The sequence below is a fragment of the Labrus mixtus genome, chromosome 11, assembly GCF_963584025.1.
Source record: "Labrus mixtus chromosome 11, fLabMix1.1, whole genome shotgun sequence".
In the NCBI taxonomy this organism is placed as follows: Eukaryota; Metazoa; Chordata; class Actinopteri; order Labriformes; family Labridae; genus Labrus; species Labrus mixtus.
In genome coordinates this window covers 2,241,629-2,259,365 of record NC_083622.1, presented here as the reverse complement: position 1 = coordinate 2,259,365, position 17,737 = coordinate 2,241,629, and the positions used below count along the sequence as shown (strand labels likewise).

At 40.8% G+C, this 17,737-nt stretch overlaps 1 protein-coding gene across 1 annotated transcript in view; it reads right to left on the bottom strand.

The window, feature by feature from the left end:
* LOC132983274 (IgGFc-binding protein-like) overlaps positions 1-16,835 on the bottom strand; it is a 35,239-nt gene extending 18,404 nt beyond the window's left edge. Inside the window, exons 1-16 of the mRNA XM_061049531.1 lie at positions 16,791-16,835; positions 14,621-14,671; positions 14,392-14,525; positions 12,435-13,093; positions 10,668-11,104; positions 10,256-10,419; positions 8,623-8,799; positions 8,211-8,436; positions 7,268-7,513; positions 6,177-6,278; positions 5,684-5,831; positions 4,778-4,898; positions 4,126-4,458; positions 3,073-3,244; positions 2,839-2,936; positions 675-805 (exon numbers count right to left, since the gene is read on the bottom strand). Of these exons, the coding sequence (XP_060905514.1) occupies positions 675-805; positions 2,839-2,936; positions 3,073-3,244; positions 4,126-4,458; positions 4,778-4,898; positions 5,684-5,831; positions 6,177-6,278; positions 7,268-7,513; positions 8,211-8,436; positions 8,623-8,799; positions 10,256-10,419; positions 10,668-11,104; positions 12,435-13,093; positions 14,392-14,525; positions 14,621-14,669 (3,197 nt within the window). The 5' untranslated portion in view covers positions 14,670-14,671; positions 16,791-16,835. The remainder of the gene's footprint in view (positions 1-674; positions 806-2,838; positions 2,937-3,072; positions 3,245-4,125; positions 4,459-4,777; positions 4,899-5,683; positions 5,832-6,176; positions 6,279-7,267; positions 7,514-8,210; positions 8,437-8,622; positions 8,800-10,255; positions 10,420-10,667; positions 11,105-12,434; positions 13,094-14,391; positions 14,526-14,620; positions 14,672-16,790) is intronic.
* Between the last annotated feature and the right edge of the window lie 902 nt (positions 16,836-17,737).

Sequence of the window (17,737 nt, the reverse complement as noted above, 5' to 3'; positions counted from 1 at the left end):
AATGTTAAATATGCGAGGCCATGGGAATCCATCGCCCTGGAAAAAATAACAATGTGATCTGATCCGGTTGATGTTTCTAAAGCTAAATCTGCGTAAGACCCTGTCGTTGACCTTATACCATTATACAAGAGTAACTGGTAACACTTTATAATAACCATCATCTATAAAGGGTAAATAAGGGTAAATAGATAGTTAATTAACCATTAGTTAATAGTTATTTACTGTTAACAAACAATGAAATTATAGTTAATAGTGTTTGCTAATGATTTGTAATACTATCATTTATGTTATGTTAACAGTTTATTGATGCACAAATTATAACATTTCATACACTTTATAAAGTGTTTGTTAATGATGACCAAATGATTTATAAACCTTTAAGAGATGGTTTATAAAATGGTTTATGGTTTATTCATTGTTTCAACAGTAAATAACTATTAACTAATGGTTAATTAACTTATGTATTTACCCTTATTTACCCTTTATAGATGATGGTTATTAAGTGTTACCGAGTAACTTTAGAATCAGACTAAACGGGTAGAGAACCACAACATGTCCAAAATCACTAAAGTGATAATATTTAATTTATTTTAGACAACTATGGTTATTTTTCTTCTAAAAATAAAAACATTAGGTATGAATGAAATCATAAGAAGCACAGGAGAAGTACGCACCCGAATGGTCCTTCCTTGTCAGAGATGATGCCACAGTAGCGCCCCTCCTGGTAGCGAAGTACCAGTGCAGATTCGCACTCTGGACATTTACCTCCAGGACAGTCACTGGTGCAGCCCACGTCTCCTCCGGCCTGGAATCAGATATACACAGTAGAGTAAACTACCTTCACAGTACGACAGAGTGTAGTTTGCAGATTTGGGTTTGAAGGGGAGATTAACCTGTGCATGTTCACTAATAATGCTTCCTCCTGAATATAAAGCTGGGAGTGATGTAGGTATGGTTTCAGGGGATTTTGTGTAGAAACCAAAATGGTCCAGACTGGTTTTAATACATGATTAAAGCAAGTTTCAGTATTCACGTTGTGCAGCAGGAAATTTGTCTCTTTTAGATTCTTTCCATCGACTTTTGGTTTGAAGTTTTGGTTTTTAATCTTCTACAATTCTACAATTCAGCAGACGCTTTCATCCAAAGCGACGTACCTCTGAGAGTAAGTACAACACAAGCAAGGATCTAGAAAAAAGGGAACAATGTCAGTAAGAGCAAACGATCAGCTTTGAGTCTGATTGGACACACAGGTGCTGACAGGAAGTGACCAGAGGCAAAGCACAACATTGAGGGCAGTTCTTGAGAGCTCTAATCAGTATAGAAACCATCTTATAAGTCGTCGTTATCAAACAAAAACCATCGTCATTACCATCATCATCATCAATAATATGGAGACCATCATCATTAAGTTAGTAGGTATTCATGAAAGAGCTGGGCCTTGACACCCAAGTCAGCGAAGGAGGCGTGTGTGCTGCTCTTCAGGTCATGTGGGCCGCAGTAGCTCAGTCTGTAGGGACTTGGGTTGGGAATCAGAGGGTCACCGGTTCAAGTCCCGGCACGGACCAAGTCCAGAAATTGGACTGGTAGCTAGAGAGGTGCCAGTCCACTTCCTGAGCACTGCCAACGTGTCCTTGAGCAAGGCACCTAACCCCCCCCCACCAGCTCAGGAGTGCCCACTGTGGGCAGCCCCCTCACTCTGAGACCTCTCCATTAGTGCATGTCCATAGGATCCTGTTTGTGCATGTGTGTGTATTTCAGCCTATGTTTGTGTAGCATGTTAACTAGACAGAGTGTAAAAATGAATTTACCCTCGCAGGATCAATAAATTATATTATTTAGCTTTTTCTTAAAGGTGCAGATCTTGACAATGGGGTGTTTAAAGTGCTTCCTAACATGCGAAACCTTCCAACAAAAACGAAGACATCAATCGTTAAAGTTAGTCAGTGGAAATGTTTGTTAAATTGGGTCGCCTACAGCGTCTCTCTTCTGCGCATATTACATTTGTATAAAGACAATTTAGTAAGCTAGCACAAGCTAACCCTTGGTGATTGGCACCTGCCTGTTCAACAGCAAGAAGGCGAACTGAAATCCAATCCAATGTTCACCCTTGTTTTGGAACAAGCTTTATCCACTTGTTTTTTCGCCCTCTCTATGATTATATATTCTCATCTTTGCCGCTATTGCTCTGCAGTATTTGTCCAGCCTGAATCGCGCCCAGCCAATAAATTGTATTCGCTCCCAAACTGTGCAGGGCGCTTTCATTGGCTGGGGGAAACACACCCACTCCCCATTCAGAAACGTTCCCTAGTCAACAGAAACATCCGGCAGACGACAGGGTCACTGCAGACATTCATATGTATACAAAATGGACTTGAGCTTGTATATTTCTTTTCTAGTCTTCTGACTAGTCAAAGCACTTTTACACCGCCGGTCACACCTACACATTCACACACTGATGCCAGAGGCTGCATTGTACAGTGTCCATCAGTATTAGCTTACCCAATTCACACACATTCATAGGCCATAGATGAATGAAAGGGAGCAACTTGGGGTTACATTTCTTGCACAGGGAAACATCGGACATGTGGCTGCAGGAGCTGGGGATGAAACCCAAGACCTTTCAGTTGAGAGGCAACTGGCTCTACCAACTGAGCCACAGCCAACTATGGAGGCCCATAAGTGACGACTGAGCAGGATTACTATACATTTTATTTATTCAAATGCTACTGACTCCTTTAAGCCCTGTTTTGTATTTTTCTTTTTTTTCTTTTTTACAGTATTTGGCTGAATATTTTTCTCTTTGTGTTTTTCCACCCTTCAGTCAAAAGCATCACAAACCTTCCAGCTGTCACCAAACTGATTGGCATTTTTGGCAAGGGTGCCGTCAGATTTGGTGAAGTCGTCGCCAGGTTTTCCGTTGTAGTTTCCACACAAACCTGAAACAGAGAAACAGGATAAACAACAGCGTCAAACATAAAGAACATACTTCATACTCATTCCTGATGATGTTTGGGAGCAAGAAAACAATCTGAATCAAGAACATAAGCTTTCAGCAAGTCACATCAGACTCACCGGCAGTTTCCCCGGTGTACGAGCTGGGGAGAGTCACCTTGACGTAACTGTGCCAGTTGAATCTGAGCGTCAAACCAAATGATGTTTTCACAACAGCGAACCTTCCCCCTTTGTGTGCGGTAAGTTTTCCGTCTTCAAACGAGAACGGCAGGTTGACTGACTGACCGTTCACCTGGGGGAGAGGGAAGGTTAGACACAGAAAAAAGACAGGCTTTAGTTTGTGACTATTTATGTATTTGACATCTTGCTGAGAAGCATCAATGACAAACTGGCTTTATTAATGAGAGGGCGCAACAGGTGAAAAAAATATGAGCTTTCCACTTTTCACCCAAAAAAACATTTGACGTCACAACATGCAGTCAAACATCGACGCAGTGTCTTTGTTCTTATTTCCAAAGATTACTACTTGTTGAGCTAAGACAGAGCCAGAGAACACAAACCCCCATGTGATTTAAATAAGGGGCGTGTCCAGACTTCTTGGACTGGGGTGGCCCAACTGGTGCTCTCACTTTTGCAGGGGTGGCCTCAAGTTTGTGTGCACACATAAATGCAGAGCATCTATTTACCCTATTTATTTTAAGCACACAGGATAATGGCAACATATACATCTTCTTAGCTTAATTCTTCCAGGACTCAAAATAATATGTATACTGTAAAAATTTTTGTAAAAGCCCATCATAATTTAAGGCGTAGTCCCCTTTACTAGCCTGGCCTTGTACCACGTTTTGAAAAATGAACACAGGTCTCAATTAGAAGCCCTGATGCTGTGATGTGTTAAAATAATTATTTAATGACTTCAACATCTGTCCAAGAAAGGCGGAAAAAACGTGAGAATGCTGGCCTTGCTCTATTAGAAAGTAAGACCAAACTACAGATTCATAGTTCATTTTGTTTATCGCATAGCTTACATTTTACACAGATTATATTCTTTTTGGTGTAAATCTACAATTGTAATAATTTGCTGTGCACAAATTTTTGTAAAAAATAAAGTTGCACGTTGTCCTTGAAAGAACCAAAATATATTCAAGTCACATATAAACAGAGTCGTCTTACTATTATCTTTCCCGGGTTGGTCCTACTCAAGCTGACAGTGACGTTACCGAACACGATGAGAGACACAGACTTAGTGTAGGACACTGCCTTGTTCCGTCCCCTGTTCTCATTCTGGACCAGACACTGGAACGGCTCCAGTCCCTTGTCGGACCCCTTGGCCAGCTGAGAGAGGACGTAGGTACATGTACCCTGGAAATCAAAGCGCCGGTTGTCCAGGCTTATGCAGTGGGGGTCTCCGGTGCACTGACATGATGCAAAGGATGTTGTGTAACAGTCCCTGACTCCCTTCTTAAGCTCACAGTGCTCGTTCTTCCTGCAGCTGACTTCATCACACTTCATAAAGAAAAGAAAACAAAGATGGATCACAGAGGAAAATAAACAGAAACAGCATAAAATCGACAAACATCTGTTTAAAATATGTTTATAAAATAACAGATATGGCGGCCTGAAGAGAAACTAATCAACCTGTGTGAGAAATTACATGTTACAGCGTCTGAAGAGTAGGAATGAATGAAAAAAATGTATAAAATGAATCATACAGTAGCTGTCATGTAGTGTTTAAAAGTGATATCAGACTTGGATTTTGGTATTAAAAAGACCCGCAGAGATGATGGCACCAATATGACACTCTTGCACAAACACACACACCTACCTTTGTTTTACCATTGACACATTTACACCTGGTGGAGCAGGTGTTATCCCCCCAAAACTTGGTGCCTGCTGGGTAATATTTGCCGTCATGCTGACATCCACACTGAGATTTAGGGACACATCTGAAACAGAAAGCCAAAGATCACATTATCATGTCCTAAAGATTATCTTGCCTTCCTGTGATGTGAGGTGTGTAAAGACTGATCCGATCTGCTCGGAAAGATGTCAGGGACGTCCTGCCTGTCATTGTTAAATTGCTACAATCCTGGTTTGACCGCAAGAGATTTCCAGTTTGAGTGATGGGATTCTGGTTGTTTGTGAATGGAATCTGTTTGTGTATAGTGTGCTGTTTTAATCATATTGTTGCACCTCCACACACTATAGGAAAAAAACAATTAGATGACCAGAGGCAAGAGCACACTGTTGGGACCGTCCCTACTCTGTTTCTCTGGCATTTTTGTCAAGTGAATTGGCATGCATCTTTGTGAGGTGTAAATACATCCTTCTTCGACAGAGAAAAGAAAAAACATTTTTTCCTGGGGTAACTAAAAAGAAGAGGCATAAGAATAGAACCCTGAGGGACGCCACAAACTCAAAACTGTGTAATTTTATCTAATTAACAGCACACTTGAAGGCATATTGGGTTATACCAAGGTTACAAAGTGCTTCATTCTGTCAGGGACACATGGTTTGATTAATCAAAGGAGATGATGGGTAAAAAAAACTATTTAAACCATTCAGGTCAGTGGCCTTTGTGTGTGTGATTATGGGAACTTATTTTATAAACGTGCAACATTTTTTATGCTTAAAGTCTACAAATAGCAGCAAGTATGATGATTTATGTCCACAGAGTTTCTGTTTTCTTGATTTGCTCGCATTTACATCAGTAGCATCATTGCTAAGTTACCTGTCTCCGCTGAGCACCCTTCCATTATCGCACTGACATCCCTCCACACAGGGAGACTTACAGCGCGTCGCAATGTCTGGGAACGAGCAAGTGTTGGGACACGCTGTACCACAGGCCTCATAGTGGCTTCCAGCTGGACACGAGGGGGCTGCAGAGAGATAGAAGAGAGCATTTGTAGTCCTGTTAAAGCTCAATCGTATAATATGTGAGAAACGGTACCATTTCTACCAATGTAACAAAACCACAAATTACTTATTTACATAGCACTCAATCCCCCAAAAGAAATCTTGGGAAACTTTACATAAAGAGATCAACATTTTACATCAGACTTATTCGATTTCTTTATATTAAAACTTAAATAATTGGACAGCTCAATGTTCTGACCTCTTTAGTTATACGTGATAAAACAAAGAGTGACTGAGGACCGTTAACTCGGTTTTTGTTCACATCGTGAACAAGATGTAAAGTGGTTTTTGCATGCTTCGTGACTTACTGCATCCGGAGTGCTCTCTCCACTCGGCAGTCATTTTCACTCCTTGTGACAAACAGGTGTCATAATAACTCTTCAGGTTATCACAACGAACCTGTTTGGCACCTGGACAGAAAAATACACACAATACATTATTTACAGGTGTACATGAAAACTCAGATTATAACATACATCTTTAAATCACAACATATTGAATTTTCACATTGAAACAACCATGGACCACTGAGTGGACAATCAAAGAGAGAAACAGCGCCCCTCTGGAATTTAATGGATTTTAAATCTGAGTCAGTGTTTCCTCCTAATAAATCCTGAGCTCCATTAGAGCTGTGTTTAGCGCCAGCATAAACGCAGGTTAGGTATGTATAGAGAATTACGATTGAGTGTCAGCCAGTGTCAGACATTTTGATCCAATTCCAATTTTCATACGAGCTACAATACTCAAATTAAGTAAGAACTGTTTAAATGGATTTTCCACCGAATATTCTAAGGTGAAGTATTACTTCCACCTTGTGGTTAGTATCGTCTTAGACACATAAGACTTTTAAACATATAATTATTATAATTATAATTATATAATTATAATTTAGACTGTTATAATCATATTTGCTTGTTATCATATATAAAGTACTTAACACATTTTTTCTCAAATTACAGATTGCAAGAGAAGAATATTTTCCTAAATGTTCAGAGATTACTCTCACAATGTTAAAACTCAGACTCAAACTATTTCATTTCAATGTCAAAAGTCTGTATAAAACCATTATTAAAATCATAAAAATGATCATCTTTGATATTTACTTTATTTATCTGCATTATTGTATAAAAACTGTTATAAAATCACATGTAATCATTTAGAACTTTGTCTGTGTTTGTTTAATGATTAAAATTCTCCTAAAGGATTCACTATTCTGATTTGAGATTGATTGATTAATTAATTATTACAGTTAATTTCCTTCTTTTGAAGGTGGTGCCCACTTGGCGTCAGATTATCAACAAAAAAAACAAAGGGATTTGGATGAAAATATTGTGTATGTATTTATATTGCAGTTAGGTTATTACAACAGTAGCCTCTTATATTTCACTGGTTGTTTTACCTTTAGTGATACAGACGTCATAGACACAGTTGTCCAGGAATGGGTAAGGTTGGACGGTTTTGTGGCAGGCGGAGAAAGGGCCATCCTCTTTGGTCATGAGCCCACACAGTGTGGGTTTTCTGAAGTGAACCTGCTGCTCTGGGGAACAGTGAGGACAGCGACCGCCGCAGTTGTCGTTACAGAAGAGATCTGGATCCTTCACCTTCCACTTTTTGATCATATCCAGAACTATTGGGATACTTTTGCCTAGAAGAGACATAAAATAAACAGCTGTTTGAAGTGAAAGTACCTCTATAACCCCAAATCAAAACCTGGCAAAACTCTGCTGTGACCATGAACCCTTCGATTAATGCGGCCAATGAAGTTAACTGTTGTTGTTTCTTGTTGTTCTATATTATAGCCTACTTGCAGCTAATGGTTAAAATGCTAACAGGCTAAGCTAATGGCTATCATGATAGCATGATTCACATGACAGCCTAACATTGCAGTGAATGTGATTTGGTAGGATTTTTGCTGATTATTCTCTTTGAGCATGCTCTCTCTACTTTGAGTAGTTTTAATTCTCAGAGCATGATTGATGGCTTGGAGATGCTAATAAAATGTAGCTCAAGGATCCCCTTTGATTTGTGATTTCAACTTGAGTGGAGTAACACGTGCAGATAGAATAGATTCATCCCAACCAGAAAGAAACAATCCGAACAAATGTTTTCATGAATATTGATCGTAATGAAGAATGGCATAAACCATCCATCTCATTTAGAATGAAATATTTCACAGAAAAGGCCAGATCGGATCATTGTCGTCCAGTTGAAGTGTTTACAGAAAGCATTTTTGAGTAATGTCTTTAAATGTGAATAAAATCATTTTATCTGAACATTTTGTTCACATTAAATATTTCATTTCCACCTGTCTGTGCTCTTTCATCTTGTACACCCCTCCTCACCTTTGGGCTCCGCCAGATCGTCCTTCATGTCTCCGTTGTAGTTTCCACAAAGTCCTCCCATGTGTTCATAGTATGAGGAGGGAACTGTAATCAACAGCCTCATGTTCCAGTCGTATTTTACAACCAGGCCAAAGTCAGTGCTGAGGACAGCGTAGGACCCACTCCTACTCACAGTGACCTTATCCTTCAACAGACTGACAGGCAGGTACTGAAGCTCCCCGTTCACCTGGAGGTAACAACAGACCATTAATCACAACTTCCCGTAAGTCTGTATCTCTCCTGGCTAAAAGCTGAGCCATGCAATCCAGTAGCTGTGTTGCTGACTACAAATATCTTCTGTAACTGAGTCGCAGCTATGCCCATTTTAACTGTGTCTTTATTGATAATTACATTCCACATGTGAGTGTGTTACCTCTACTCGTCCTCCATGTCTGCCGATGACTATCGTCTGCTCGTATACAGTCACGGTCACAGTCCTCACGTAGGAAACTCGGCGGCTTCCTCGATGGTTGTTCTTTGTTGTTACAGTGAATTGAGTAAGGGCAGGATCTTTTTCTGACACTGTTGCCATAATGTAGGTACAGGTGCCCTGAAAAGAATGATTTACGTCCATTATAAACATTTTCTGCAGCTTGTAAGACAACCTGAGACAGTGAGCTCAAATTATAAAAACAGACCAACAACATGACAGCTCCCTTAATGTGACGCCAAAGCATTTAGAGCTCCCCCTACTGACTGGCTGCAGTCATAAATCCCGCCTCCTCCATGCTAACAGATGGGACATTTATCAAACTTTAAAAACCAAAATACATGTCAAATACATTTTTCTTAAACATGTTTTTTTCTATCATTGTTAGTCCTTATCATGCTTAATTATTTCTAAGTGATCATTTCTCTGAGAAGCTTAGTTCTAATTAGATGTGATGCTATTAAATGGGGTATAACCCCATGGTTGAAGGCTCTGTTGACCAATTAGGCTCTTGTGATGCTGTGTGCACCAGATTATCAGAGTAGAGGAGGAGTTCCCCTGCTGATGGGAAGCATAACACACGAGTCACTGAACTTCCTATAACTGTGCGTGTCTGCTTCAAACCAACACAAGAATCTGAGAGATCTTTGATGATTTATCTGTAAGTTTAATGTGTGCTTGCTGTTAAGGCCCTGACACACCAAGGAGATCATCGGCCATTGGTCTTAGTTGGACTGTCGGTAAGCGGTCGTCGCCCTAGTTTTTGCAGTGTGTCCGGCTCCGTCGCTACCCATCGGCCACCATCTGCCTTTTTTTGGCCAATTCGACATGGTTGAATCTGCATCAACGGTCGGTTAGAGGAATCTCTCTGATTGGCTGTTCGGAGGTTTCATTTATCTCCAGCTCTCGACACAGTTTCAGGAAAGCCCCTTGAGCATGCCGCTGTAGTCTCCATGCTTTCACCCATTAGTGTGGTTTCTCCTTATTTGTCTCCTCCGCCTCTTCTTTTCTTTTTCCACTAAAAGACCAAGGGCTGACAACGCCAGCGCCATTTTCAACTTGTTATCAGACATTATTCTTGATTAGTAGGCTAACTATAATATGAGTGCCGCACGGTGTGAAGATGGTCTTCTCGTATCATGACAACGGACTACCGCCGCCTGCTGGCATGGAGAGTTATTTCCTCTCACACATGCGCAGAACTTATGTGGTGGTTGGCCGTTGGCTGTAGTCTTTGCGATGTGGTCTAGAGCAACTTTTTGGTGTGTCAGGGACTTAAAAGGACTTATTCAATTCTGTGGCTCCACCAGTTGATCCATACTGTTCAGACTCTGGCTCTAAATTATGTCACCGGGCCAAGATGTTAGCAATGTTTTTACTTCACTTTGTACAAGGAGGGGAGGTGGAGCCGTGTGTCCATGTTTATATACAGTCTACGGTCCATGGTACATGTGCTTCTAACATTTCCATGATAGAAGCTCACTTCTATTTGTTGATTTGAGAAAATACTTTCTATTCACCACCTTAGTAGAGATATGGTGAAAGCCTTCTGATAGCTTGCCTTGTTCAATCATACCTGGAAGTCAAAGCGACGTCCATCAAACGATGTATAGTGGGGGTCACCCATGGCTGTGCAAGTTGCCGTGGAAACAGGGACACATTCTCCATTCACACAACTCTCCTTTGACCGACATGTAACGTCTTCACAGGGATCTTTGGGTGGTGGTGGGGGAGTGTTACCTTCAAAATATACACAACATGTAAATGCATATAAGTGAACAAATACAGCACAACGTTGAATCTGCAGTTTTGTTGTGAGTGTGTGTGCGTGTGTGTGTGTGTGTGTGTGTGTGTGTGTGTGTGTGTGTTTGTGTTTGTGTTTGTGTGTGCTTCTCTGCAGTGTGTAACGCCTGTAGGGGAAATGTGGGGATGAAACATTTTTTAAAAAGTGTGTGAATATGTGAATTTATATACGTGAGTGATTGTACCTCCAGAACAGACTCCAGCGATTCCAAACCCGTTGCGTCTCTTTCCACCGTAGGCATAGACCGCCATACGAACATCTCCTTCCACTGTGAAATGACTCTGCTGTTTTCCCACTTTGACATTTGTCGACACCCATACATTATCTGAGCCGACGCTGGACCACTCGAGTTTTGAGAAGCACTGCCCCTTATTACACACCTTCACACTGCTCGCCCCCTCCCTCCGTGACACAATGGAGACCCAGCTCTTTAACCCGTCCACTGTCTCCACCGCCCAATCAGTGGACAGCTTGCATGTCGGAATCAGAGTTATCAAGAAGGGGTCACGTGGTTTGTTGTCGCTAAGCAGCAGCACCATCACTTTCTTGTTGCTCTTAACCATCAGAGGACGCTTCGTTTTCATCTCAATGGCCAACATTTGTCCCGCTTTCTTCAGAATACTGTAGATGAAATAGATTTTTATTTTTTTGTATTTCAATGAAAAAAGTCATCTTAATTTTAAAGAGATTTAACATATTGGCATGTCTTTTATAACACAGTTCAAAAGTTGTTCCCAGCCGACTAATCGGTTAAACGGAAATTTGAATTCAGTTTAACTGACTATTCCAAAGGTAAGAAAACACCCAGAAAATAGTCAAAACTGAGCACAATTTGTTTAAAAATGTCAGCAGGTAAAAGCGCCCAACCAATTAATCAGCCAGCCAATATCGGCCGATATTAGCGTATGTAGTGACTATCGTATAAGTTACTTTTATCACAGATATGTGCCGATATTTCAAGATTCAGTCGTCTGTAGAGTAGCATTTATTTGACTTTCAGTGTTTTACTCTAGCAGTTATCTGTCACCAGCAGAGTTGATTACAACAAGCACTATCACTCTCCAGCGTGTCAAGCGGTGATGCGCCTTCATGCGTAGTTACTTCCCTGTTGAGTGACCATCTTTGTCATATATCTTTTTACAAGGGTTTGGTAACTGCATTTGAGGGATCAAGGCAATAAAGGTATGAATCTATGTCTACAGATCAAAGATATATCTTAGAAAGATATTGGCCAATATATTGGTTTTGGATTTTTTTCTCTCCCCAATATTGATATTGGTATCAGCCCCAAAAATCCCATATCGATCGGGCCCTAGCAGGTAAACAATGTTATTTGGTTTGGTTTCCATTTAGTGTCTGTGTGCTTTCTCTTCCTTGTCAGATCGTCACGTCAAAATCTTCTCTGTGTGTCCTTGTGAATTTTTTTGCCCTGTGGTGACATTTTGTTTCTCCCTGTGTTTGGACTTTTATATTGGACCTTTTTACTTTTTGGAATTTGGACTTAAGACATGTAAAAAAAAAAAAAAAATTAAATTGGGTCCAGTTCCTTGTTCCTCCATAGCTGTGACAATACCTGACATTTTGACTTCAGTCTCCATTCAAAGACTTGTGTTCTCGATGTTTAACCTTCCCCATTATCATTGTTTCTCAACATTGCCTCTTTATTCTGGATTTTCCCTTGACATTGTCTTGTCTCTTGATTCATATTTTTCCTTAAACCTTGAACTAATGCTGTGACTTAAACTCTCTGGCTTATCAAGTCATTTGTATATTCAAAAAAGTCACAAAACCACAGAAACGTCAAAGAACCTGGATTCCATTAAGGTCGAGTGACTAACACCAAAAACAATCTTTTTGACAAATGGGTGAACAAATGATTAAGCATCCAGAAAGTGTTAATAAATCCGATGTATGTAGCATCAACAGAATAATAATGAATATTAGACTCAACTGTTTAATTCGCTGTTGGCCTTGGCACACCGTCAATTCAGCGTCGTCTTCACCAACCATAACCACAGCTATGTTAGTTGTTTTGGAGTTCCCAGTGAAGGGCACAATGTACTCCTTACCCATTTTAGCCACAGGGGGGAGCTGTTCATACACATGTTCACAACCACCACCGATGTCCAGACACTGGTGACCAGTTAACACCGCCACGGGCTTCTGGGATTTAATCTGAGTGCCTGACAAACAGGTATGACTTCGTATCAGATATGACTCGTAGGGCTGCAGGGTGACGGTCACCGCTTTCCCTTTATTCCACTTCGCTCCCCCTCTGAGTTTTGCATCACTGGCTGGTAATATGGTGATCTCGTTCTGGCTGTCCCCGTTTACGATGCCAACTAGCCTGTCGAAGTCACGCTTCCCAGATGGGGGTGTGTACACATAGTGCTCAGTGCCTAGATCTTGAATTGGGGAAACCACTGCGCCGTCTCCGCTCCTAGCGCGGCGGTTGAAGGTGACCACAGAGATTGCAGTGCTCGATGAGATTCGAACTGCAGATTTTGGACTGACGTATAGTTTCTGCAGCTCAGTTCCACATGGTAAAGAAACCCAACGAGTTTCCCCTGCACGTAGTGTCAGCTCCTTGGAGAACTTGACTGAAGCCACCTGCAGATCAATGAGAACTTTCAGAAACTACAATAAAAACAGACTGGCTGGTGTTAGATGGTGTTCTCAGAGGACATTAAAGCAGTGACAAATACATTCAAATGATGTCTGGTTTGCTTTTGAAGGTCTTTAGAAGGAATCTGTGTCAGTATCAGTTTTACATATTGTGTGTGGGCACACTCACACTAGGCCCAGTTGTCCCATACTGTGCTGAAGCTCCCTCCCCATTCCCCCACCTTCCTGCACTCACACTGCTCCAGGACTAACCGGGCCTGAGCATGGTTACCTCTTGTACATAACATGAAGCGTGCTTAGTTTAAAAGACAGGCGGACTCAAAAAATTAAAAAAGGGACGCGTGGTCGAGTCCGTGTCTGCATATCGGAGAATAACACAGAGAACAAAACTGCAAATAGTCAAACGAACAGGACTTTGAGGGTGCTCTCGAACTAGAGCCCCGTTTCCACCAAGCGGTCAGGTTCAGTTCGGGACGCTGCCCATTTATTGCCGTTTCCAGCGTCAGAAGTTGGGAATGGTACCAAAATAAGGGATCCGTACCGTCCTACTTTTTTGGTACCCTTCTGTTGATGTGCCAAGGGTACAGATCAGACCCTAAAGGGTCCCTTTTGTTTACTGTGTCCCGTTCTTCTTCTTCTTCTTCTTCATTGAACTTAATTAATAGCGGGGCTACACTGTGTTGGGCTGCTATGATGTCACACTATTTCATAGCTGACGCGACTATCTCCATCTGGCTTAGACTATGCTTACCAAATAAGGGTACGGTTGGCTGTGGAAAAGCAAGCAAGATCAGGCTTTACCGTAGCCAACTAGACCAAACTGCCCTGAACCAAGGCTCTAGGGAATCCAAACCGTGCTTAGGCACGCTTCCCCCTCAATTCCCAGTTTGTTTGAGAAGTGTGAGTGCTCTGATCCGAGCTCAAACACGGAACACTTCCTTGGTTCCTGGCACGCTTCGAAGAGGTGTTCTTCGGCATGGTAAAGTTCATGCATGAGCACAATCACAGGGACACAGTGTGGACTGTTCTGGCTGTATCTGACTCAAATGACTCAAAATAAGACACAAAGTCAGTAAAGTAGCTATTTCCTAACTTTTGCTGCACTTTGTTTTATATTAATTTTAGTAGGGACACCAAGTCTATGTGGTATGATGGATTTATTCCTTTCCTGCGCCCCTGTCTCATGAATAGATGTAGGTTTTTCAAAAGCTTTGCTACTACTATAGAACCTTAGTTTTACCTGTGCATGAGCACCACATTAACTTTTAGATGCTGGTTCATACCTGAATGTGGACTTTGGCCTCAGATTCCTGAGCAGTCAGGACCAAGTGGAGTCTGTGGTCTGGTTGGTTTCGTTGTCGGAAGTTTGGAAGAAAACCTGTGATAAACTCTTTTCCTGAAGAACAGCTGTGACATACTGCGGCGAAGAAGAGATTTTACTTAATGTATTAGTCATGACTCAAAACATTTTCAGTACTCAAAATGGATGATGCTGCGGTAACACATTAATACCTGCAAAGAGTGCAGCAGCCAAACACAGCGTGAGAGGCCTCATTTCCATAGCTGAAGGAAAAGAGAGAGAGATGACAATACGATTTTAATAAAATAATCTTTGCCTTTCTGTCAAAGAATCTCACATTCTGCAGCTCCCTTCTTGTTTCCTATCCCACCCTTGAAATACTTTATACAACTCGTCACAATAAGCTGTTGTGCCCTTGAGGAAATGTATCTCAGACTCATACATTTAGCTGCCTCCACAGTAGACTCAATAAAAAAGAGGTAGCGGTAAGACATGATGTAAAAAAACAAAACACAGAAGTAGCGGACGAGGAGCAGAGTCCGCTATACGACGCTATGATGAGAATATTTGCCTTTACATCAATGCTACAGAATCACACTATCAACAAAAGGGTGGAGGAAACACACTGGAGAACAAGAAGCATAATTCAGCCGTTTAATTATGTGCACCGAGATCGTAGCGGTCGCGTGCAAACACTCTATGCACCGGGGATATGAACGTCACTCCCCCCTCCCACAGGCTCATGTTGAACTCTCTGGAGAATATTCTGTTGCGTTCTCACATCAGCCCAGAGAAAAATACTAGGTTTGTGGCAGGAAAAACTCTGGGTAAAGTCTGAGCGAATAATGCATCTGTTTGCGTTTTCACATACAGCTCCTCCTGGAAATATCAGGAGTTTTATGTGTGAAGTGTGAAAGCCCTCTAAGAGATGTCCAAATAGCATCAATTTACCTTATCTTTCACCACTAATAATATCATACAGATGTTATATATCTCTGTTAGAGGAGACTGTAATGTACCAAGGCATAGAACGGAATTTAGTCCAAAAGTGGTGTCTGTTAGCTCTCGTGCTAAGTCCAGCATATTTGCTTAGACGCTATTTGCTGATATGCCTAAATTTACACTGTACTAATTAAATAAATAAATAAATACAAATATTAATAATTTTCCATGCTTAATTTTTAAAGGAATTAAAATGTCTCTCAAACAGTCATTCATAAAGGCCCAACATAAAAGACAACATGAAAAAGTTGCAGTACATCCTCAATTAGCCAATCAAAGGGATGGCCAATCGGATCATCCTTCAGACCCCACAAAGAAGGGGAAAAATATACATATCTATGTATATCGTACAAATTTCAAAATACTTGCATGTTATACATTTAACACTCACAAGGACATAATGTAGAAAGAGATTTCCCTAAAATAAAGTTGACAAACCTTTACATTAAACACATTAAACTTCACTGAGTCACAGAAAAACATAGGCTTTGTGCATCTTGGAGTATAATAAATATATATTTTTTTAATTTAAGCAGGAGGACGAAGAAAAACGCAAACAAACTAAATGAGAAAGAAAAAAAAAATCTCAATCTAGAGCACAACACCGACTGGACAGTGACATGATGGTACATGATGCACGGAAAATAAGTTCTTAGTATTAATTTCAAGAATGCATCAAGTTGAGAATGTATTAAATAAATATGTTTTATTTATCGAGGATACAGCCGCCCCCCTTGCTCGCATTAACTTAAAATGGTATCACGCGGTTTGTCTGTTCAGCTAAAAACCAAACTAATCCGATTGATTCAGACTGCGTGCAAAATGATGGGAGCTAAACGTCACATATCTGCTGCAGACCGATTTTGAACAGGCTGATCTGTCAGTGACCCGTCACATGGAGGAGCTGCTGTCCTCTGGTCACAGGCTCAGAGTTCCCCATTGTAGACTGAACAGGTCCTGGACTATCATTTGTCTTTTTCGTTTCTGCACTGCTATTTTAAGAACCTGGTGTTATTTATATTGTTGATTTTTTTCTTAGATATTGTTGCTTGAGAATGCTGCAAATTTGGTCAAAAGATGCAGAAAAAAAAACCAAAATGTAAATTCCTGTACTTAGAAGAACTCTAACTAATCACAAAAGCAGCGTAGAAAAGCCCCAATAATGGAGACATAATTATGACTCTAACACAAAGAGTTAACCCTTTCGTTTTCAAACTAAGTTCTCAAACTTTCATCAAATCTAAATTACAGCTACGCTGATAATTTAAATCAAATTAATATCAATCCTTACGTCTGTTTTAACACATATTATGAATCTAACATTTTATACAGAGTGAGCATAATCCTTAAATTGAGCGTGTATGAATAAATCATGCCTACCTGCGGATGACTGTGGAGTGGGCTGCAGGTGGAGGCAGAAAGGGACACTTTTATATGAGGGGAATAGAGAGAGGGGGAGAAATCATGCGTTACTGTTCTGCATCGGCCAAATGAAAAGCATATTGAACATAGGCGTGTTTGAGGTGTGGTCTCTGCAGGAATAACAGAGAGCATGGGAGAGATGGAAAGGTGTTTGAACAGTGTCGGTGAGACATGTAAAGTAATGAAAACAAAGGAGAGGACACACGTCTCGCCATTCCTCTGAACACTTTCATTTCATCCTGTCTTACTTCTGAGTAATTTCCTCTCTTCTGTCGTTTCAGCGTCTACGTTTATATTTTTTACTTTTTGTGAAGTCATTTCTTGAGTTTCTTTATTCCTAGAATCTGCACGTTGTAAGCAAAATGGTAATGCATGTCAAACAATTACACATAAAAGAGTCAACATTTCCTAAAAAAACATATTGATCCAGAAGTGTTCTACAAGTAGAGATGCAAACAAAATATTTCTTCTTTAACTAAACACCTTTGTTTAAAAAAAATACCTGACACGCGGGTATTTTTGCCTGGTTTCATGTCAGGTTATCTTAAGTTAAGTTTTAGAATATGCACAACCTACGCTAACAGGTCATGGATGTCACTCAAATCAAATAATAAAATTATTCAAGTGGGCGCTGGTAGCCTCATGGTTTGTGTGCACGGCCCCATGTATCGATTCCATATGTGTACCAAGCCCGTCTGCAGACGCCCAAATCATGAGAAAAGTCCATCCTCTCCGTCTTTTGCCTGCTCCACTTTTCAGAAAATGTGTGCTCAAACCAAGCGGCAAACTCCAGTGTTGAAAACTGAAGCCGATGCGGAAGTGCAAAATCCTACAGTTCTTCGAGTGTCCACTAGAGGCTGGCTGCAGGAACACTGGAAGTCACATACACACCACAGGCAAAAAAT